The sequence below is a fragment of the Astyanax mexicanus genome, chromosome 16 (genome assembly GCF_023375975.1).
Source record: "Astyanax mexicanus isolate ESR-SI-001 chromosome 16, AstMex3_surface, whole genome shotgun sequence".
Lineage (NCBI taxonomy): Eukaryota > Metazoa > Chordata > Actinopteri > Characiformes > Acestrorhamphidae > Astyanax > Astyanax mexicanus.
In genome coordinates, this window is record NC_064423.1 from 2,999,953 (window position 1) to 3,025,295 (window position 25,343).

Below are 25,343 nucleotides of genomic sequence, written 5' to 3' on the forward strand. Positions count from 1 at the left end.
CAACTACAGGACAATGCCACCGTCCTGTGAACGTGATGCCTCCCTCACTGATGCCCTGAATAACTTTTATGCACGGTTTGAGGCACAAAACAACACGATGGCGAGAAAGACCATGCCCAACCCGGATGAGCAGGTGTTGTGCCTGACTGCAGTGGATGTGACTCTGCGCAGAGTCAACCCTTGAAAAGCTGCAGGACCAGACAACATCCCCGGCAGAGTGCTCAGGGAGTGCGCAGACACACTGAACACGGGGGCCCCCCAGGGCAGTGTCCTGAGTCCTCTGCTGTTCACCCTGCTGACTCATGACTGTGCTGCAAAACACAGTTCTAACAGCTTTATCAAGTTCGCCGATGATATAACCGTGCTGGGTCTCATCACCAAAGGCGACGAGTCAGCATACAGAGAGGAGGTGCAGCGGCTGACAGACTGGTGTACAGTCAACAACCTTCACCTGAATGTGGACAAGACAAAGGAAATGGTTGTTGACTTCAGGAGAGCACAACACACCCACTCTCCACTCAACATCGACGGGTCCTCTGTGGAGATTGTTAAGAGCACAAAGTTCCTTGGTGTCCACTTAGCAGATAACCTCACCTGGACCCTGAACACCAGCTCTACAGCCAAGAAAGCCCAGCAGCGTCTCTACTTCCTCTGGAAGCTGAGAAAGGCCCGTCTCCCTCCACCCATCCTCACACTCTTCTATAGAGGGACCATTGAGAGCATCCTGAGCAGCTGCATCACTGCCTGGTTTGGGACCTGCACCGTCTCTGACCGCAAGACCCTCCAGCGTATTGTGAGGACAGCTGAGAGGATCATCGCCGTCTCTCTCCCCTCCATCACGGACATCTACACCACCCGCAGCATCCGCAAAGCAACCAGCATTGTGAATGACCCCACCCATCCCTCACACAAACTGTTCTCCCTCCTGCCTTCGGGAAGAAGGTACCGCAGCATCCGGTCCAGCACGACCAGATTCTGCAACAGCTTCTACCCCCAAGCCATCAGACTCCTCAACTGCAGAGACTGAACTGATGTTTTTTCTGTACATGCACACACACTCTTACCCCACTTACCCCAGAAAATGGAAAGCACTAAAAACCCTACTACCTCACTGGACTCTATTGCACACTGTGTAATAGAGTAATTACTACCTCACCTGGCCTTTTTTGCACACTTTTTGCACACTGCATAATTTGCACACTGTCTTGTTATTTATTATTCTTTGTCTGTATGGTGTTGTATTGTCTGTCTGCACTTTTGTACTGTTGCACTATTGTTCTGTCTACACTGTGTTTATGTGCACCATGGTCCCTGGAGGAACGTTGTTTCGTTTCACTGTGTACTCTGTATATAGCTGAAATGACAATAAAAACCACTTTGACTTTGACTTTGACATTTCATTTCAATATGTTTCATCTCATATACAGTATACTATTCTTTATTTAGCAAGCTGTTAATTGTTTAAGTTGTATTGTTTATTATCATGGATAAGGATCACTGAAAAACAGTGTTATTTTCTTCTTAGGCATGTCTAATGAACAATGTCATAAATTAATTAATATATTTTTTTATTTTTTTGTTTTAAGGTCCAGTGAGAGAACATAAACAGTGACACTGGTAAACCACTGGTTAGTATATAGTTTTGCAGTTGTTTAAAATTTTTTGTTTAAAAATTAAAAATAAATAAAAAAATTATGTTTTATCAATACACTATCAAATGAATCAACATGTATTCATTGTATTATGTGTATATTGTTTCAATGAACAAATAAGCACTTTCTCTCCTCACCCATACTCTACCAATAGTTTTATATTTTATTGTTATATATATATATATGTATATATGTGTATATATGTACATATGTATATATATATATATATATATATATATATATATATAATTGTCATTTTATACACATTGTGTTAATGTGTATAATGTGTATAATTTTTACAGTTAAAAAATAGACTTGATCACATTCACATTTCATGAGTCTAGATGCATCTTCATTTAAACGTGTACACACTAAATAAAATATTAAATATATATTTTTGTGTTTTTCAGTTATTAGTGATTTAGTAATTGGTTTTATGAGTACTTTAAATAAAATGCCTTAAATTCTTTACAGCTTGAGTTGAATGGTGCTTGAATGGTATTTAAGTAATGTATTTTTAATACATTTTACATTAAACATTTTTGCTTTGCTTTGTTACAGTTTTCATCGGGGCCATAAATGGGCTAAATGTTTTTAATCCGGCTACGTTCTGGTGATGTTAGCTGATTTTAGGGATGTGACCCAGATTAGAAACAGTTGGCACATTAAAAATGTAACATAAATGTTTTTCCTGGCATTTATAATGGGCCACCTGTTTCTAGTTGGGCTGAGTTCTGGTAGTTGGACGATTTTAGGGCTTATTCTGGCCATATTCTGGCATATATTGAGCCAGAAACTGCAACGCTACCCAGATAGCATATTTTTGCCTGGCCAGATCTGGCCCACGTCTGCCATATTCCTCTGGCCTGGCAAAAATATGCTATCTGGGTCGTGTTGCCCATGGAAAGAAATGATTAGTTTTACATTATTAACAAGCTCAAAATATCTTCACACTTCATTGATACAATTCTGAGGGTCATGACACCTAAAACGAGGCACTTAGAGCTTTGAAAGTGCACAAATAGTTTCTTTAAAACACTGTTTATACACACAGCACTTTCTAGCATATTTCTAGCTTATATCTTAGCAATGGAAAACACAAGTGCGCCACTGACTGAATAAAACGTAGACAGACATCAACAGTCAAATGCTCATTGCTACACACATGTAATGAACACGCAGCAGTGCACAAACCCATAGTGCATGCCTGTTGGCAGCTATACACAATTTACAAACAGGTGGAACAAGCACACAGCATATCTGTTTGTTGGAATAAACTCCATGAGAGTTAATATAAACTCATTTTAAGTGTATACCATAAGCCTGACCATCGAATACACTCTATAACAGAGTTAAAGTAACTCTTTTCTGGAAGTTGGTCTTTATATTTATATCTTTATGGTCAGATATTTACCCCATCTAGAGTAAAATACAGCTCTTAGCTTTTTCCATTGCATGGCAACTTTAATACTGCATTGCAGTTCTTAGTGCATTTCCAGAACTTCGTCACGCTTAATAGTGCAGAAGATGGTAACTTGATCTTATAGCCAACAACACGTCGCCTAGGCAATCAACCAAATATATCAAATATAATGAAACACCCCATGGAAGGTAGATCTGGTGGGCAAGACTACACACTGATGGTAAGCTAGGATTGGGGGACACGCCCATTAGAGAGTTCAGTCATACTTCTCAACACCTTGGAATAAACTCTGAAATACTCTGATACACCACCAAAGAGATACATCCCTTAACTCAACTTGTAGCTTAAGTTGGAGAATAAACTCAAACAGTTGAACACATTCACACATTTTGGTTTAATTCCAGATTTCAAACTCCAGAAATGTGCTGTGCATGAATGAGCAGGTGAGTATCCTCTGCTAAGAAATGTTGGACATGTCCAGGTAGCTGCACCATTAAAATAGCAATCTTCCAAACTAATTAAGAGAATTAGTACATGCCTTTTGCATGTTTCGAGCCGTGCAAGGTGTACTTTTCCCGTCGTTACGATGGTAAAGACACACTGATATGCTGTAAAAATAAATGTCAGGAATGACCCAGGCAGGGAGACGAGGAGACAGACGCAAGTGCAGGTAGGGTGAAAAGAAATAATAATAATTTAATAAATAAATAACAAGTAAACAAGGAACAAGTAAACATGTAAACATAAACAGGGAGATATATACAAGGAACAAGGGAGTGAACCAAATAAATGAAACTAGATAAACAAATAACCAAAAACCAAAACAAACCAGTGAAACTAGAGAACATAAAATAAACAAACAAGAAGTACTAATGATAAACAAACGGGGAGTAAATAAACCAAGAAACAAACGAGGGACTGAATAAATACAAAACTAAACTGGGCAGGGATAAATATATACAAGGAAATAAACAAGAGGCTAAACTAGACAGGGAATAACTAAACTAGACAAGAACGAATAAACTAAACAGGGCAAGGAGAAAACAAAGGAAAATAACCGGGAACTAGAAATAAACAAGAAGATATAAACAAGGAGCTAGGGCTAAGGCTGTAATAACAAAGAGACACGGAGAGACAAACAACAGGGGTTAGTGCAAAGACCGACGGAGACAAAGTGGCACAGGGGATCTATTTAAAGAAACAGGAAACACACTAGAATAGGAAACACCTGGGGAAGGGGCGGAGCTACAAATGAGACACGTGGTGGAAAACTACTGACAGGAGACACAGAGGAGCACAGGTCACGTGGGAATAACACACAGAGACATGAGACAAGGCCAGGACGTGACAATAAAGCTGCATTTTGCGCAGTTGACGGCTTGCCTACACATCACAAAAAATGACCAAAATCGAACTAAATCGAACAAAAATGGATCCCACACCACGACACCAGGCCCTCTGGCTGTGTGACCCCTGACAACAAACTGTTGATCTCAGCGCTGCACCCACAGTCCCCACACTGTGACGTGTGACTGTGTTAAATACTGCTGGCTGTCATAAAACCTGATTTAAAAGTATAAAAGTCAAAGAAAAAGAAAAGCATGTAGCTCATTTTATGCCTTTATGCAGAGAAAGAATCCACCATATACAGATGAAAGACAAATAAGAATGCAAGAACCTGGGAGTAAATGGAAAAGAGAGAAGATGAAATATTCAAGGCGAGGCTCTCCCACTGACAGTCTTGTCTGGAGTGAATACATTTGACAGAAATGCAAATTGGCATCTCTGTCTCTGCAGCCTTGAGTAGTCACCCACAATAGACCACAGGGAAGTAATGTCATCATTCATTTTCTAACAAGAACTTGAAAGATCCTGTCGGAGTTGAGAATTAGTTGTGGCAATTTAGCAGCGTGGAGTTAGAAAGAGCCCCTGTCAGGCGTCGTATTGAGCGGCGAATTTCAGCTCCTTTAAAAAAAAAATGTGATTAAAGTCCAAGAAGTTGTAAATGATCAAAACTTGAGATTGGGAGAGTGGGCAGATTGACGGATGAGTGACATCGTTGTCGAGTTGTGATCAAACAAAGAACAGCGTTGAGGAAGTGACTGTTTGAAAGCTTTCTGTGGATGAACGTTCAGAAGTGAACGAACGAAAAGTGTTGAAGCCTAAAATTGCCAAACTTCTGCATCACTGCATGTCCATCAAAATCCTCCAGTGTCTTATTGATTCATTTACCGCACACCGCTGTTACATCTCCTCTCTTTAAAATACACATCAATTCTTTTATCTTTATACAGTTCAGTCTCTTAATTATTGATTATCCAACTACATCTAAGAGTATCAAACCTTTTCTCTCAGGCTTTTTCTTTCTATCATTCCCTTTGAAACTAATGTGCCTTGATACATTATATAGATGCTGTGAATGAACAGGTTTACTGGGTAAAACTGGATCTATCAATCTCAATGTGAACTTTAACAAACTGAACATTGAATACAGAACATTGCTGTAAATATGGTACACCTATTAGAGAGTTTATTAATTAAAGTAATTGATTGCAAATAGCAATAGATGCTGGAAAATCAGCTACTACATATGAGGGACATGTGATGGAAAGTGCTGCACCAATGACCACCAGAAAAATCAGTGGAATTGTTTCCCGAAACTCCAATTCCCATAATCCCCGACGGTGATCAGTGGCAACCAGACACATCTGTGCAGCACTCTATATAAACCCCAGTCAAACCACACATTCCTGTCGCACCTTTGTAGAGGGGTGATCGGTACCAGAGGGTACTTTTATACTTTTAATTAAACAGTAAAAAGCTTGAGTTGATACTTTAGTGTCTACAGAAGTATTTTAAACACTAGTATCTACAGGGGTTGGACAATGAAACTGAAACACCTGATTTTAGACCACAATAATTGATTATGGTGACGGACAGTTCTGGTGGAAACAGGAGAGTTGAGGTGCACATTGAATTCTGCCGTGATTTGATCAGCCGTGGTTTTATGTTTATTGGATACAATCCGGGTTAGCACCTGAACATCCCTTTCAGACAGCTTCCTCTTACAGCGTCCACAGTTAATCCTGTTGGATGTGGTTGGTCCTTCTTGGTGGTATGCTGACATTACCCTGGATACCGTGGCTCTTGATGCATCACAAAGACTTGCTGTCTTGGTCACAGATGCTCCAGCAAGACGTGCACCAACAATTTGTCCTCTTTTGAACTCTGGTATGTCACCTATAATGTTATGTGCATTGCAAAATTTTGAGTAAAACTGTGCTCTTACCCTGCTAATTGAACCTTCACACTCTTACTGCTCTTACTGGTGCAATGTGCAATTAATGAAGATTGGCCAACCCCTGTATATTTCTACCTGCAGATTAATTTTTGATAGCTATTTACAAGCTAGATTCACTGTAAAATAAGAGTAAAAATCTGGTTATTACTTTAATTCTACAGGACTATTTTTGACAGCAGGTTCAGCAGGTTCAGTAGGTTCAGTCCGTTATCAGCACATACTCGCTGGCTGGATCTTACCGTGAGAAACCCGGCGGTGGACTCGAAACGAGAAAGCTTTTCTCCAGGTCTCGCAGCACGTCGTTCAGCATTCGCACGTGGGAAGGGTCACGCTCTTTGGGGTCGTTGGCAGGGCGCATGATCTCGGACTGGAAGAAGCTGGAATTGTCTCGGAGAGAGGCAGCAGCGGCCAGGAGATCAGGCCTGCTTAAAGGGTCATCTGCAAAAGAGAGAGCAGTGAGAGAGAATCAGCTCAGCAGATCTTACTGTTATCCAGTGCTGGATTATATCAGAGTACTTATAGGCAAGTCAGTTCACTCGGCGGTAGAGGTGCACTGACAAAAAGTGATGCATAAAATTTACTTGAAAAAGTTTAGCAGCTTTTTATTTATAAACCATTTATACATCCTTTATAAAAGTAGTCTAATTTTTAATTTAAGTGCTACCGTATTTTTTTTTTAAAGGTTTTTCACACGCAATCCTCCTGTGTATTGCTCTGAGCTGAGAATTTGATTCGCTATATTTTACACTGGGATGCGCCATACAGTAAATATAGTCAACCAGCTATGCACTTTTCTTTCTGACGAATGGATCATAATACACTGCAGTTGCTGACCATGCAACGTTCAGATGTTCAAATAAATAAAAAAAATGTTGGGTTGGTGATGCAAAGACCACTGGATCAGTGAATTTTGTCTACAAAAGTGAGCAAAAATTATTTTTTTGATTACTAGTAAGCTGGAGATTATTACCTTACATTCACACTAAAATCTAAACTCACAACATGTTTAAATGAAACAATATGCATAAATTGGTCATTAATTGTGCTCTCATCTTCATCTAAGTCACAACAATAGACAAACACAGTCTGTTTAACTAATACCACACAAAAAAATTATATGTTTGCATGGTTTTATTATATACAACATGTTAACATTCACAGTAAAGGAGGAAAAAGTAAAACTTTTGGATTTAATAACTGGTTGATCTTCCTTTGGCAGCAAAAACCTCAACCAATCGTTTCCTGTAATTGCAGATCAGACCTGCAGAACGGTCAGGAGGAATTCTGGATCATTCCTCTTCACTAAACTCAGTTTCAGTTCAGCTATAATATTATGGGATATCTGGTGTGAATCGCTCTCTTGAGGCCACGATGCCACAACAGCATCTCAGTTGGGTTGAGGAGGTCAGGACTCTCCAGAAGGTGCTGTGTTTATTTTCTTCTGTTGAATCTATTTTGGTTGTTGATTTACTTCTATGTTTTGGGTCGTTGTCCTGTTGCATCATCCATCCTCTGTTGAGCTTCAGTTGGTGGACAGATGGTCTTAAGTTTTCCTGCTAAATGTCTTGGTTAACTTGGGAATTAATTTTTCTGTTAATGATGGCAATCCGTCCAGGCCCTGAGGCGGCAAAGCAAAGCAGCCCAAAACTATGATGCCGCCTCCACCATGTTTCACACCCATGATTAATTAAGAAATTTAGTTAATGCCTTTTGTGCGTTTTGAGCTATGCAAGGCCTTATTTTTTTTGCGCTGTCATGATACCATTGACACACCGATCCACCTCTAAACCAGCTGACTGATGCACTACAGGTCACTAAGAAGAAGAATTGTGCGGTATGATTATATGATTTGATGATATGATTATATCGTAATTTATCATATAATATTAATCCGCTTCTTTTTTAATCATTTGAAACCACCCATTATAATAATTGTCTGGAGGGTAAACCCTTGTGTGGTGTTCGGGTCTGTGGGACCCGTTTTCATTTTTCATCAAATGATACTAAAAATATATTTTTTCTAACTCAAACTCATTGGCATTGGCTCATTTTTTGTGAAAAACATATATCAAAACACATTTTCGATAAACACACACTGTACACCCCCCCCCCCCCCCCAACCCATTTATATTACATACAGTATGTTTGGTCAAGGGCTAATAAACATTGCTTCATTTGTAAATTTGAAACTAAACAAATTTTCTACTCATATCTTGAGTTTAATTCATTTTCTTTTACATTTTATTAAAAAAACTAATAAAAAAGAGTAGCACTTTTTGAAAGAAATGTAACATAAGAAAGGTAAAGGGCAAATATTAACCATGTAAGCTGTTTATATTGCTTGCAATTTAGGTGAAGCAAGCATGTGTAAAGCATTTTAATGTAAAATTGCTTAATTTTGCTGAATTAAATACAAGTAACAAAGTAAACCAGTAACAAAAATATGAAAACCACACAAGGGTTAAAGGGTTAAATTGCTAATAAATAAGGGTTGTTTAGTTAATTTGAGTGTATTACTGTATTAATAACAGAGGTGGAAAAAGTACTGAAAAAAATTAATTAAGTAAAAGTACCTTTACTTTGCTAAAATTCTACTCAAGTAAAAGTAAAAAAGTACTCAATTTAAAATGTACTTTGAGTAAAAGTTACATAGTTACTTTTAATTATTTGATGTAAAAAAGTAAAAACAAATCATAAATTAAATATTTTTAAGGAATTATTATTCCACATAATAATTTGGATCTTTCAGGCAGTATTTGTTCAGATCTCCCCATAAAACATTTTCAAGAACAAGTGACATAGGTTTCTATCATCCATTTTTTTTCTTTACTGTTAAAATTATGATCATATAGGTGACTATGAACTGTATTTTTATAGTTTTGTAGTTCATTATTATTTTTTTTTAACTTGCCATTGCTGTTTTAACTGCTATTTACATGTTTTTTTTTTGTAACATTCAAGCAGATTGTTTAATGTTTCCAATAAAAACTTAAGAAATTATCATTACAAACATGAAAAATACAAAAAAACTGTTGGTCGGCGCATGCATGCGCAGTGCCATAAAAAAGCACATATCGATGGGTAGCATAACTCGACAGAACACCAGTATTCTATTTGTGTGCAACAACAAACATTTAAAATACAAACTACATAAATTGAGAACATAAACTTTTATGTTTAACTGTAGGGACACTCTTTGAACCATGGGGGTAATTTGCACCTAAATTGAAGATCATTTGCTGGGGCTTTCTTATGAGTTAAAAGAAAGTCAGATCATCCAAACAGTTAAACCACACTTATTATTACTATGTAATGATTTTATTCGCTGCAGCAGCACGGAGAGGAGCAGAAAGAGGAGGGGTTTAGTGTGAATGTGGAATGTCAGACATGTGGATTGGACATAAATACGGAACAAATCGCTTCCCGTTTTGTTTCAATTATTTTTTTCCAGCATTTAATTTTTTACTCAGTAATGGGGAGTTTTTTTTTTCAAAATAGTAAAGTAAATTACTTGTGTCAAAATGTACTTGAGTAAAAGTAAAATTACCTATTTTAAAAACTACTTTAAAAATTACAATTTACTCATAAAATCTACTCAATTACAGACGAACCAAGTCTCCCTGAAGCTGAGCATATAATCTCAGATCGAGTGCCCCAAAAAGGGGGTATGCAGCCTATGCGACGCATAGGCGCGCTGCACTAGAGGGGGCGCCAAATCAAAGCCCCAAATAAATTTGCGGAGCGTGATGGGAAAGTAATGACAGGACGCTGACGATTTTAAAACGCAATATCCAACACCACCTCCCCCCGCCCCCCCCCCCCCCACCGCCCCCCCCCCCCTTGACGATTTTAAAACGCATCTCCAACACCCCCCCCCCCCCCCTTGACTATTTTAAAACGCATCTCCAACACCCCCTCCCTCGCTGACGATTTTAAAACGCATCTCCAACTCTGTAAACTCCCTGAAATCAATTTTTTGCAACTTGGGATGTCTGTAATTACAGTAACATGAGTAAATGTAATTTTTTACTTTCCACCTCTGATTAATAGGTTATTAAATGTCTCACTCCCCTAACTTAAAAATGACTGAAAAACCCGTGAGATATTAAACACAGTGTGAAGTAAGTAAACGTGCTAAAAAGCATAAAAGCATAAAGCGTCCACGGTGGCTTATGACCACACCCACCAGTGATTCAAGCCAGCCTTTTATCCAATTTCTCTCCATCTGCTCAGCCATTACGCTCTCCGGCACGCCCCTCGGCACTGCACTTCACTTGCTGTTACTGTCAAACGCTTTGACAGCATAAGTGTAGCCCCTGAAAAGTCAAACCCAGCAGAGTGGAGTGGCCGGCTGTAAACCACCCAGGCTAACGCTTATTCACCACTTTATCTACACAACCAAACAACGACAGATGATCAGATCACCTTTAACAAACCTCCGCTTATGCCCGGACCACGCTGCCGGATTTCACAAATCCTAACTGATGTTTAAAACATGAGAGGCTCCACACAAGTTTTACAGATTTCTTTATTCTTTAATCGTTCTTAGTAAGCAGTCCAACCACAATACACCATCTGCTCTGAGTAAAACACCACACACTTCATAAAGAGATTATACAGCCCATCCAATGCCACCGTCCTCAAAACACCTCAAGAGTTTCTTAAGAACTGGGCGTAAACAAACGTGATGGACAGATGAGAGTGAAACCAATGATATGCTAGTTTTGATGCTTTCTGATTAGAAAATGAGAGGGATTTCTCACCCAGGCCTGATTACACCCGTTCTTAATCAAGAATCACAATTCTAGACATCATGCCAATATCCAAAGAACTTCAGGAACAATTAAAAAAAAAAAGTAATTGAGATCCATCAGTATGGAAAAGGTTATAAAACCATTTCTAAAGCTTTAGGACTCCTGCAAACAACAGTGGGAGCCAATATCCACTAATAGTGAAAACATGGAACACTGGTGAACCTTCCCAAGAGAGAACGGCCGACCGAAATTACTCCAAGAGTGTAGCGACGAGGTCACAAAAGATCCCACAACAACATCAAAAGAATTGCAGGCCTCACTTGCCTGAGTTAAGGTCAGCATTCATGACTCCACCATAAAAAAAAAAGATATTATATATATTTATAGATTAATATATATATATATATTTATATATATATAATTATACCTACAGTAAAACATGGTGGTGGTGGTAGTGTGGTGGACTGGGGCTGACTTGCTGTTATAATTAAAACCATGAATTCTGTTGTCTAATAAAAAGTCCTGAAGGAGAATGTCCAGCCATCTGTTTGTGATCTCAAGCTGAAATGAACTTGGGTTCTGCAGCAGGACAATGATCCAAAATGCGCCAGCAAGTCCACCTCTGAACGACTGAAGAAAAAGAATGTAAAGACTTTGGAGTGGCCTAGTCGAAGTCCTGACCTGAATCCGATTGAGATGCTGTGGAATGAGAGCAGCCAGCTAAAGTCCAGATAAATCAACTGTCTAGTGTTATCCACTGAAAGATGCTCCCTAGCAGGTTTAATATTACATTACATTACATTACATTACATTTGGCAGACGCTTTTGTCCAAAGCGACTTACAATATTGAAGTGCAAATAATAGAAGAGGTTAAGTACAAAAATAATAGAAGTTAAAAATAAAGCATCTATAGATAGGGCCTTAAGGAGGTCAGAGGGAAATAATGGGATAGAGGAGTAGAGAAGAGGAAGAAGGAGATGAGGTTAGAATTAGTTAGTTTGTTAGAGGTGTTAGGAGAGCTCTTTGAAGAGCTCTGTCTTCAGGAGTTTCTTAAAGATAGCGAGAGATTCTCCTGATCTGGTAGTGGAAGGTAGTTTGTTCCACCATTGGGGAACTCTGTATGAGAACAGTCTGGATTGCTTTGTGTGAGTGTTTGGCAAAGCGAGGCGACGTTCATTGGAGGAGCGCAGCGGCCGGGAGGTAGCGTAAGCCTTCAGGAGTGAGTGCAGGTAGGAAGGAGCTGTTCTGTCATCACCTTGTAGGCGATTGTAAGCGCTTTGAATTTGATGCGAGCAGCAACCGGTAGCCAGTGGAGCTCAATGAGCAGCGGAGTGACATGTGCCCGTTTTGGTTGGTTGAAGACCAGACGTGCTGCTGAATTCTGGATCATCTGGAGTGGTTTTACTACACAGGCCGGGAGGCCAGTTAGCAGGGCATTGCAGTAGTCGAGGCGTGAGATTACCACAGCTTGTACCAGGAGTTGGGTGGCCTGTTGCGTCAGAAACGGTCGAATTTTTCCGATGTTGTAAAGCGCAAAGCGGCAGGATCGAGCAACTGAGGCCACATGTTGCGTGAAGAGAAGCTGGTCATCAACCATGACACCCAGGTTCCTAGCAACCTTTGTCGGTGAGAGAGAGAGAGAGTCGATGGTTATGGCAAAGTTGTGTTGAATAGAAGGTTTTGCTGGTATGACCAGAAGTTCAGTCTCTGAGAGGTTTAGTTGGAGGTGATGTTCCTTCATCCATGCGGATATGTCTGAGAGACACTGTGATATTCGTGCAGAGATTGAGTGATCATCTGGTGAGAACGACAGGTATAGCTGAGTGTCGTCAGCAACCCGACCTAGAGAGGTGGTGTATATTGAGAAGAGAAGAGGTCCCAGTACCGAACCCTGGGGAACCCCAGTGGGTAACGAGTGGGCTGGGGACAGCCGTCCTTGCCATGACACCCTGAACGAGCGCCCAGTGAGGTACGATCTGAACCATGACAGCACATTGTCTGAGATCCCCATGTTCGAGAGTATAGTTAGGAGGAAGTCATGGTTGACTGTGTCGAAAGCAGCCGAGAGGTCCAGCAGAATGAGCACTGAGGACTGTCCTGCAGCTCTAGCAGTTTTTAACGCTTCTGTCACAGACAACAGAGCCGTCTCGGTAGAGTGCCCTTTCTTGAAACCAGATTGGTTCTGGTCCAGGAGGTCATTTTGGGTGAGGAAGCCAGAGACTTGATTGAGAGCTGCTCTTTCTAATGTTTTAGAAAGAAAAGGCAGTAGTGAGACCGGTCTGTAGTTGTCAACCTGGGCGGGGTTGAGAGAAGGCTTTTTAAGCAGTGGTGTGACCTGTGCTTGTTTAAAAGCAGTCGGGAACACACCAGATGTTAAAGAGGCATTGATCGTGTGAGTGATAGCCGGAATGATTGCAGGTGCGATAGTTTGCAGTAGGTTTGAAGGAATCGGGTCAAGTGGACACGTAGTAGGACGGCTACGTGTTAGGAGAGCCAGTGTCTCGTTCTCAGTGAGAGGAGCGAACGAGGAGAAAGCGACGCCTTCGGTAGAGGGATACCGGGCAGCAGAGCATGATGTAGGACTGCTACATGTCGCATCAGTAAACTGTCTGCTGATAGCTGCCACTTTCCCAGTAAAGAATGAGGCAAGAGCTTCAGCCGTAAGGCAGGTAGCCTGAGGAGGAGGTGGAGGGTTGAGTAGTGTTTTGAATGTAGCAAATAGTTTCCGGGAGTCTGTGAGGGAGCTGATTTTTTTGTGATAGAATTCAGCTTTAGCAGCAGTGAGGCTGGCTGAAAAAGAAGCCAGGAGCAGTTGGTAGTTTTTTAGGTCTGTCTGGTTTTGCTTTTTTTTGCCATTTTCTTTCAGCAGCTCTGAGTTTGGAGCGTAGTTCCCTGAGCGTGTCATTTTTGAGCCATGGCTGCGGTTTGCTTGGTTTAATGGCTCGAGATGTTTGAGGACAGAGGTCGTCCAAACAGGAGCTTAATGTGGAGCAAAGAGTATCAGTGGCATCATTAACATTGAGTGATGAAAATGAGCCTGGTGGAGGCATATTGTCAGTCACCAGCGAGGAGTACTGGTCTGCTGGGAGATCTCGAAGATTTCGGCGGAACGACTGTCTGTGAATCAAGAGCAGCGACTACCTACAGCCAATGAGATTGCGAGATTGAGAGAGAACCACTTGTTCGTGTGCCAAAATTTTGGGGAGCAGCTAAATGAGTAGTCTATTTAATGATGATTGACTAATTATGGCACAGCCAGTTGTGTAGTGAGAACAGCACAATGACCTGATGACTCAAAAAAGTCATGTAGTGTAATCCATGCATACAAACCAACCATTAACAGCTGAACAACACCTGTGATGTGATCTTCTTAACCCAGAGAACCAAAAGAGAAATGTGAACAAAATGAGAAGAAAACAATATATTAACGGTTCCCAATCTTCTGTTTGGGAAATCAGCCTTTATTTGCACTAATTATACGTCTCTGCAATCAATGGATTGTAGATAATTGTCAATAACTGTGTATATAATTGCAAGCTATATCATGCAGTTGAATGCAATCCAATGCTAATAACAATGTTTCAGGAGCGGCTTGGGAATGCCTACACCTGTATAAGTTGTGAGGTGTTATCTTCTGAGTGAGGTTGAATACTGGTCAGTGCTTAAAAGCAATCATACTGTTCTGTCTTTTACTCGGGAATCAGAAATTCAGCTTCTGTTGTGTTTGAAAGTAATTCAGCTTGGCCACTGTCAAGGTTGCGAGAGTGAACAAGATAGTGAGAGAAAGAGAGTGAGAGACTGAGAGATAATGAGAGCTAGAGAAAGAAAGACTGATGTACAGAGAAAGCAAGGTAAAGACAGAGAAGTACAGAGAGAGCGAGAGAGATGGGATGGAGAGCAAGAAAGAGGGAGGGAGCAAGATCAAGAGAGATAGAAAGAGAGAAAAAAGAGTGTAATGAGTAAGAAAATGAGAGAGGAAAATAGAGAAAGACTAAAAGAGAGAGTGTGTGAGACAAAAAGAGCAAGAAAGAGACAGATCAAGAGAAAGATTAAGAGGAAAAAGAGAGTGAGAGAAAGCATGACAGAGATACATTATATAGAGAGAAAGAGCATACGACAAGGAGAGAAATAAAGTGATAGAGAGAAAGAGCATAAGAGGCAGTAAAGGGAAGAGAGAGAGAGCATAAAGTGGAGAGCGAGAGAGAGAGTGAGAAAGAGCACACACAGAGTGAGAGCACAGAGAGAAATAGAAAAAAAGTTCAAGATAGAGAAAGAGAGTGAAACAGAGAGAGAGATTAATGAACAGGGTGAAAGAGCACCGAGAGAAAGAACGAGAGAAATAAAGCGAGAGTGAGAAAAGAGAGCAAAATTGAGGTACAGATACAGAGAGGTAAACAGAAGAATATAGAGAGAGAGATCAAGAGAAACATAGAGGAAGAGAGAGATCAAAATCAAGGTACAGAGAAAAAGTGAGAGAGAGGGAAAAGAACAAAGAGTAGGGTGACCATATTTTCATTTGGGTAAACCAGGACACCTGGGAGCACTAAATGACGTCAACACCTAATTTGCATAATACATGTTTTCGAAGCTGTAAAGGATTAAGGTTTTGGGAGTGAAAAAAGTGTGTAAAAAACATCCTAAATATGTTAGAAATGTTACAATTGAACAACATCTGTTGCTTTTTAAATAGGCCGTCACTTTTTTTTACAATAACTTCATTTTTACATGAATTACATAAATGAGTTTTTTGCCGTGTTCTTAAATGTTATTATAAGAGCAGCAGTTAGCCAGAAGTGTTAATTTATGTTTGTTTTAGGGTTTTTGTTTGTTTTATTTTATTATTTTTTTACGTTTTCTTTATTTTTAAAGCTATCATAGACAAATAGTTCAATGGTTCAATAGATGTTTAGCTTTTTATAAAGAGGCAGACACTGTGGAGGAGGTGAGTGACGAGGCTACGTGGTGAATGAGGTGAGAGACTGACTGAGACTGTGTGAGTTAAATTCAATATTTTTTTCGTGTCACACTGAAGACTAGTTATATTTACATCCTGATCTGTAAATACGGGGCGGGGTCAGTCAGCGGCGGCTGTGGGCACGGTGTTGGTGGAGCGGTGTGTAAGCTCTCACTGTGATGTGGTTGTGTTGTGGGCGGGGCTCACGGCAGCAGCCGCTGCAGCGTTCATCTCAGAGTCGCCAAAAGTCTCCAATAAGACCAAAAAAACTCACTATATTTGTCGGTAGTCGCTACAAAAAAAGTCTGAAAAGTCGGTAAGTTGGCAGCACTGACTGACACTCACACTGTCTACATTCTGATTAAGAACAGGGCTGCTCTCACTGACGCGACTCAGGGATTATGTCACACGCAGCGCCATGCGCAGTGCCCTAGTGCCTGTAAATGTAATGGTCCAATGAAGGTAATTTAAAACACCAGGACATTTCCTCACTTTTTGAAAAAAAAAAAACCCGGGACGGGATGTGAAATACGGACATGTCCAGGGAAATACGGACGTTTGGTCACACTAACAAAGAGAGAGTTACTATCACTCTGTTACTTTCACTAGAGATACAGAGAGAGAAAAAGAGAAAAACAGAGAAGAAGAACAAGAGCATTAGAAAGAGAGAAGAAGAGAAATAAAACGAGAGAAAAAGAGTAAAAAGAGAGCAAAATCGAGGTACATAAACAGAGAGTTAAAGAGAAGAATAAAGAGAGAGATTTATCAAAAGAAACAGAGAGAGATCAAGATCAAGGTACAGAGAAAGAGAGAGAGTTAGAAGAGTTACTCACACTGTCACTTTCACTAGAGATACAAAGAGAGAAAGAGAGAAAAAGAATAAGTGCATTCGAAAGAGAGAAGAGAAATAAAGAGAGAGATTAAGAGAAATAGAGAGTGAGAGAGAAAGACTGAAGAGAGAGTGAAAGGAACAAAGAGAAAGTTACTTTCTCACTCTGTCACTTTTACTAGAGATACAGAGAGAGAAAGAACAGAGAAAAAAGGAACGAGAGCAACAGAGAGAGATAAAGAGAGAGATTAGGAGAAAAAAAGAGTGAGAGAGAAAGACTAAAGAGAGAGTGAAAGGAACAAAGAGAAAGTTACTCTCTCATTCTGTCACTTTTACATTTACATTACATTACATTTGGCAGACGCTTTTGTCCAAAGCGACTTACAATAGTCAAGTACAATGTAAAATAAGTTTAAAGGAAAAACATCTTTGGATAGGGATAAAAGGAGGTCAAAGGGGAGTAATAGGATAGAGGAGTGAAGGAGAGGAAGAAGGAAATGAGGTTAGAAGTAGTTAGTGTGTTAGAGGTATTAAGAGAGTAAGTGCTCTTTGAAGAGCTCTGTCTTCAGGAGTTTCTTAAAGATAGCGAGAGATTCTCCTGATCTGGTAGTGGAAGGTAGTTTGTTCCACCATTGGGGAACTCTGTATGAGAACAGTCTGGATTGCTTTGTGTGAGTGTTTGGTAAAGCGAGGCGACGTTCACTGGAGGAGCGCAGCGGCCGGGAGGTAGCGTAAGCCTTCAGGAGCGAGTGCAGGTAGGAAGGAGCCTGTTCTGACATCACCTTGTAGGCGATTGTAAGAGTTTTGAATTTGATGCGAGCATCAACTGGTAGCCAATGGAGCTCAATGAGCAGCGGGGTGCCCGTTTTGGCTGGTTGAAGACCAGACGTGCTGCTGCGTTCTGGATCACTAGAGATACAGAGATACAGAGAGAGAAAGAACAGAGAGAAACAGAACAGAAAATAAGAGAACAAGAGCATAAGGAGAAATAAGGAGAGAGGGAGAAATAAGGAGAGAGAGAGCAACAGAGAGAGAGAGAGAGAGAGAGAGAGAGAGAGAGGCCTGGGCACACTGAGCAGCATGACTGCCAGCCGCTGGAGAATATGCAGTCGGTGTGACTCTCCGGCGGAGGGAAAGAAAGAGGGGATAAATATAGCCGAGAGAAGCCGTTCCCTTCCACAAACTTCCCCATCCCTCTCTCTTCAGGGAGAGCAGAGCTTATGAAATATGTGGAAGGACTGCTGTAATCTATCACCCGCTCTGACACAGAGGGACGTGGAGGGACAGTGGCGCTGGCACCGGCCCAGCAGAGCTTTAGCTTTAACAAACGGAAGACGAAACTTAACACATCGCACGCGAGCGGCCCCGCCGCACAGAGAAGCGCGAGAAAGACCTCCGCCAAGGACGAGAGGAGAGGAGAACAGAGAGACCCGGAAGACAGTGAAGCAGTGACAGCCTGAGCAGCTGCAAGCAAAAAAATAAAAAAACACAAAATAAAATAATAAAAGAGGCATGCATGCACATGCAAATGCAAGCTTTATTTAAATCAGCGTCACAAGAACTGAGTGTGCGAATGCCCTTTCATTCTGCAGAGCTACTGTTATCTTACACGCTACCTTTCATCCTGCTGCGCACCTGCGCTTTCGTCTTCACACGCATAACAAAAAAAACTTCTGCGTGCACACGGTGTACTGTGCTTTTCTCTGATTAAAGGAATAGTCCAGCAATGCCTTTGTTTTATTTTACTTCTGTTGGGTCCAAATTTCTCTTGGATTTACAAAACATGAAACAATTTGTTTGTGTTTGTGTTTGTGATAGCAATAAAACCCCACTTACAACAGAGAATCCCTACTGGAATAAATCCTGGTCATGCAGAAGCCAGAGCCCTGAGAGAGCACAATTAGACTTGCTCTCTCTGGGTGGGTACAGTAGATGGCGCTCTCTCTTTCCCTCATTACTCCTAGGGTGATGTGGATCAGCACAAGGCTGCGTCTGTGAGCTGATGTATTGAGAGAGGTGGAGTCTGAATCTGATATGTCAGAGGAGGCGTGTGCTCATGTGTTAGTCCTCACCCTTAGGGAAAGTCCAAATGAGTGGGTTGGGTAATTGGCCGTGTAAATTGGGGAGAAAATGGAAAAAATAAAATAAAATTGTACTTAGTTTAACCGGGTGTTAAAGGCTATAAGAGGAAGTTACCACTTACTGAGCTGCTGTGAGCTCAGTGCTACGCTAAATGCTACACTGCGCTAATATAGAATTATGCCATCATTGCTTGTGAAGGTGGTAACAGGTAATTATGTTAAGTAATTACGTTATGTAAAGACCAAATAAATATTGCTGTTCAGTTCAATAACCAATACAACTAGTTTGCCATGGTCTATATACTTTGTATGTACCAGTGTCCGATTAAGTTGTCTCCAGGTCATATGGTTCTGGAATTTTTAGGCTGACTTATTTAGCAGGTCTCGACGCTGGGTCGCAAGAGCTGTAAAGCTAAGCCAAGTGAACAAAACTGTATTTCTTAAAAAAACATTTGTCTTTTAAAGTCAATCGAGTGCTGGGTGTTAATCTACACAGATTTCTCTCCTGAAAACTTTATTTATTTGTGTGAGTAAAGCACTTCTGTTTATTTACAGTAAGCGCAGATTTACACTAAGGCTGGGTGCAGCAGCATTAGCAGCTAACAGAGCTACACTGAGGAACTCTGAGTGTTCTGGTAAACCAGGGCGATATTAGCTAGCGCTTTGCCCCATATAGCTTGTTTTACAATGGTAACATTGCAGACTACACGCAGGCTAATGCTAATGCTACTCCAGCAGTGTTAAGCAGGGATAGCAGCAGGCTAAAGGATGATAATACTCAGCTCTGAACATTGAAAGAGTTAGCGTGGTTATCGACTAATGCTAATGCTGCTTGAGCAGTGCTATCCAGGCTATAGGCCAATAATACTCACCTCTGAATGGCAAAAGAGATAGAGCTTAGTGCGGTTAGTGGCTAACGCTAATACTGCTCCAGTCTCACTAATATATATATATATATATATATATATTAGTTATATATAACTGATATATATAAAGCTGTACTTCAGCAGAGTGGCTTTACTGCCCCTTAATACCTGACTGGTAATATTCATACATAAGGGGCACTGATAGTTTTGGGGAAAATTAAAGGATTTTAAGTGTGCCTTATAGTGTGGAAAAAAAACTGTACATTAAATAGTGCTTGCCTTACAGTAACTCAGTGTTAAAGACTGTAAGAGCAAGTTACCACTTACTCAACTGCTGTGAGTTGCTGTTGGCTAAATGCTACACTCATGCACTAATGCAGAATTATGTCATCATCACTTGTGATGGTGGTAATAGTTAATAAGTAAGTTATGCAAAGACTGTGATAGTAGCTACATCTCTCTAAATCTCCAAATCTCTTTGAAACCACTGTCTGTGATTAAATTACGTGTTTTTGTGGTGTACATGGTTGTTATGGTATCCTAGGTGGTTGCTACGGTCAATGTCTCGAAACAACAACAACAAAAAAAAAAACAGCTCTGGAAAAAAAATAAAACTTTAGTTTTAAAGATGCAGAGTTTTCAGACTTTAAATTATGCAAAGAAAACAAGTTCATATTCATTAAGTTTTAAGAGTTCAGAAATCAATATTTGGTGGAATAATCCTGGTTTTTAATCACAGTTTAAAATCATGCATCTTGGCATCATGTTCTCCTCCACCAGTGGTACACACTGCTTTTGGATAACTTTATGCTGCTTTACTCCTGGTGCAAAAATTCAAGCAGTTCATCTTGGTTTGATGGTTTGTGATTTTTAAGTGGTCTTTTTTTCCAGAGCTGCATTTGTTTAAAAAAGTAGTATTTGAACAAACATGTGATGTGCACTTTTATAAATGATTTTATTGTAAATGGGAAGGAGCGCATATTACAACAGGCAAATTATTATTTGAGTGAAATTTGCGTTTCTATTTCTAAGATTCTGCTTTTCAAACCTAGTGTTTCACAGGATTGATGTGATTTGAAGTGAAAAGCTATTGTATGAAATTAGAGCGCAAGTGGTTTCAGACTCCACGGTAAGTGCGGCAAATTTCTAACGCAATTAGTCCTGCACAGTTCATTGATCTGCTCATAAATACTACGATTTCATGTACCATTTGATCATCTGAAGCAGCGAGCAGTCGTATCTGATGTGAGGGGGGGGACGCAGACGGCCCAGCTGCCCGGAATTATTTATCTATCCAGCTGTCCATCCCACATATTTATTTTTAACAAAAGCTCTAGTGAATTTAATGCAACCTGGTTGAGGTTGCACGCTAAAAGCATTTGCTCGGTGAGGCAGTCATTTCATCTCAATCACGGCATCAGGCGGTACGGACACCTCCGTCTCGGCCGCGGAAGCATGACCGCTGGGCGTATAATGAAAAAGGGACTGATGTGAAGTAACTCGCCGCAGCGTCACGGGGCTGCATGACTTAAGAATGATTTTAAGCAACCGTCCCTCTGCAATTCCTATGCAGCCAATAGCAGATAACTTCGGAGTGTATTGAATTTCTTAATCCACACTCTTATTATCCAGTTCCTCAGATCTTCAAATGCGGGTTTGGTCAGAAGACGTACATGACTGATGTCTGAAGTTTATTTATTTATTTGTATTTATTTTTTTAGTTTAGCATGTGCACTATGCAGCAAATAGTTTGTGCTTTTATGTTGTCAATTCAGCTTTCAGACACTAAGCACTGTATGACTTGGCTCAACAATGAATATAACTACAGTCATATGAAAAAGTTTGGGCACCCCTATTAATCTTAATCATTTTCAGTTGTAAATATTTGGGTTTTTGCAACAGCCATTTCAGTTTGATATATCTAATAACTGATGGACACACTAATATTTCAGGATTGAAATGAGGTTTATTGTACTAACAGAAAATGTGCAATATGCATTAAACCAAAATTTGACCGGTGCAAAAGTATGGGCACCCTTATCATTTTATTGATTTGAATACTCCTAACTACTTTTTACTGACTTACTGAAGCACAAAATTGGTTTGGTAACCTCATTGAGCTTTGAACTTCATAGCCAGGTGTATCCAATCATGAGAAAAGGTTTTTAAGGTGGCCGATTGCAAGTTGTTCTCCTATTTGAATCGCCTCTGAAGAGTGGCATCATGGGCTCATCAAAACAACTCTCAAATGATCTAAAAACAAAGATTGTTCAACATAGTTGTTCAGGGGAAGGATACAAAAAGTTGTCTCAGAGATTTAACCTGTCAGTTTCCACTGTGAGGAACATAGTAAGGAAATGGAAGAGCACAGGGACAGTTCTTGTTAAGCCCAGAAGTGGCAGGCCAAGAAAAATATCAGAAGGCAGAGAAGAAGAATGGTGAGAACAGTCAAGGACAATCCACAGACCACCTCCAAAGAGCTGCAGCATCATCTTGCTGCAGATGGTGTTACTGTGCATCGGTCAACAATACAGCACACTGAGGTATGCTTTTGAGGTGTGGCACCGGTCAAATTTTGGTTTAATGCATATTGCACATTTTCTGTTAGTACAATGAACCTCATTTCAATCCTGAAATATTACTGTGTCCATCAGTTATTAGATATATCAAACTGAAATGGCTGTTGCAAACACCCAAATATTTAGAACTAAAAATGATTAAGATAATAATAGGGGTGCCCAAACTTTTTCATATGACTGTATGTATATAAAGTCATCCAGGCTATGAAGGAGCATGAAGGTATAATGTTGTAACATAAAAAGGGTGAAGCATTAGGTGCTCCTATCTAGAGTGCTCCTATCTAGAGTTAAATTGCGGTGGCTGGTAAAAAGGTAAAAAAAAAAACTCCTTCTCTCTCTTCTCTAGAACCGCCCTGATGAGTGCCAGTTTCATCTTAATGTATCTGATGGTCTTTGCAACTGCACTTGAGGATGCTTTTAAAGTTTTTTTTTATTTTTTTCGTATTGACTGACCTTCATATCTTAAAGTAGTTTTTTTCTTTATTTAGTTGAGTAGATCTTACCACACAACCTTGAGTGTTCTATTGCTTTTATACAACATTTTTAATTTTAACAAAATTAATAAAGAAAATAAAAGACCCTTAATAAATTTGATAATGAATATGCTTTAATACAGATTGTGCCTTCCGCCAAAAAGTAGTTCCACAACAAGTGAACTGTAACAGAACCGTAACTAAAAAAGGTGTAAGATTGATACGTTAGCTTAACCTATGAAACTTAATAACTTAATATTAATGTATTATAAATGCATTTATAATGGATTATACAGCAAACACAATACCTTAAAATGACAATTAAAAGTTTGTTTATTGTGTCATACATAGCACAACATGTTTCTTTATAAGGAAAGGTTTCATATGGCCTTATAATATCAGTTCAGAAAACTGATTCACCAAGCAACCAACAAACCTACCATTCATCCATCTACCCATCCTTTCAACTAACCAACCAACCATCCATTAATCCATCTAACCAACCAAACATCTATCCATCCATCCATCCATTGATCCTCAAACCATCTATCCAACCATCCATCTAACCAACTAACCAACCAATCTACCATTCATCCATCCATCAATCCATCCATCCACCTATCTATCCAACCAACCATTCGTCCATCCATCCATTAATCCATCCACCTATCCATCCAACCAACCATCCATCCATCCATCCATCCATGTATTCATCCATCCTTCCAAGCAACAAACCAAGAGAAAAAACACAACTGACATTCATCCATCCTTTAACCAACCAAGCAACCACCATTCATCCATCCATCCATTTAACCAACCAACTAATCATTCATCCATCCACCCATCAATCCATCCACCTATACATCCAGCCATTCATCCATCTAACCACCCAATCAACAAACAAACCATCCATCCATATATCTTTAAACCATCCATCCATCCAAACATGTTATGTATGTCATGTCATGTTGTGTTATGTATTTTTTCTCTGATAAGAATGTTAGTCCTATCAGGCATTGGGAGTGTAAGACTACACCCTTAATCAGTCTCACTTTTATGTTATGCTTATCATTTGAAATAAATTCAGTTCGAAATAAGCACCAAAAAAGTCACCAGTCAAATTATTTACAGGTAAAATTTAAGATTTAAAATCAGTGATTTTTACTTGAATTAAATCGTACTTCAAGGATTTTAAGATTTTAATCTTTAACTTTAATCTTTTACTACGTAAAATTTGCTTATCCAATGGCTAAATATAGGCATATACATATTATTATTTACATATTTTGTCTAGTTTATATAACAGATCCAAGCTGAAAACAGACAAAGACAATGTATAACAGCATTTCTGTACAACAGAACAAATGCTCCTAGACGTTCATATTGCATTTTCTTATGCATTACATGACTACATAATACCTTCCTCATGTATCTGAGAGCAGCAGCATGTTTGTGTGAGTGTGTGTGTGTAGAGGAGGTGATGATATATTAATATGGTACAGGTTTATGGCTGTGCAGGCAGTCTTCATGAGACAGGATTATGTGGCAATTATGCAGCTCACCTGTCCTGCTGCATGTCTGCATGAATATTTAACGCCACAGCACACATGGCGGCGGTCTGCGCGGGAGAAGGCAGAATCGCTCTCCGTTACTCTCTCCGCAGAATGAGAGGTGACAGTAACGGATACCTGAGGGCCTTCACATCATAATTTAATGTTATTGGAAAGCTGCAGAAATTCAGCCCCAGCGGTTGAGTCTCTAAAAAAGCAGAGGAGCGCCGGCGAATGAAATAGAATAGAAGCAGGACGGAGCTCATTAGAGTCCTTGGGTTTCTCTAGATGAAGTTGTCTTACCATTAAACATACACATCACTCTTATTGTGTGCCTTTTTTTTAGCTTAAGCTAATCTAAAGGCATTTTTATACCTAAAACTCCAGACTAGAGTTTACGCACCAAGATTCATTCATGTCTACTAGATTGAAGCAGCCTGGTGGCCAATCTTCATTAAACGCACATTGCACCAGTAAGAGCAGTAAGAGTGTGATGGTTCAATTAGCAGGGTAAGAGCACAGTTGTGCTCTAAATACTGCAATGCACACAACATTATGGCATTATGTGACATACCAGAGTTCAAAAGAGGACAAATTGTTGGTGCACGTCTTGCTGGAGCATCTGTGACCAAGACAGCAAGTCTTTGTGATGTATTAAGAGCCACGGTATCCAGGGTAATGTCAGCATACCACCAAGAAGGACCAACCACATCCAACAGGATTAACTGTGGACGCTGTAAGAGGAAGCTGTCTGAAAGGGATGTTCGGGTGCTAACCCGGATTGTATCCAAAAAACATAAAACCACGGCTGATCAAATCACGGCAGAATTCAATGTGCACCTCAACTCTCCTGTTTCCACCAGAACTGTCCGTCACCACA

At 40.0% G+C, this 25,343-nt stretch overlaps 1 protein-coding gene across 1 annotated transcript in view; it reads right to left on the minus strand.

The window, feature by feature from the left end:
• Positions 1 to 25,343, minus strand: part of LOC103021590 (inactive N-acetylated-alpha-linked acidic dipeptidase-like protein 2) — a 678,577-nt gene that overhangs the window by 22,272 nt on the left and 630,962 nt on the right. The window contains exon 13 of the mRNA XM_049465756.1: positions 6,616 to 6,814. Coding sequence (XP_049321713.1) covers positions 6,616 to 6,814 — 199 coding nt within the window. The remainder of the gene's footprint in view (positions 1 to 6,615; positions 6,815 to 25,343) is intronic.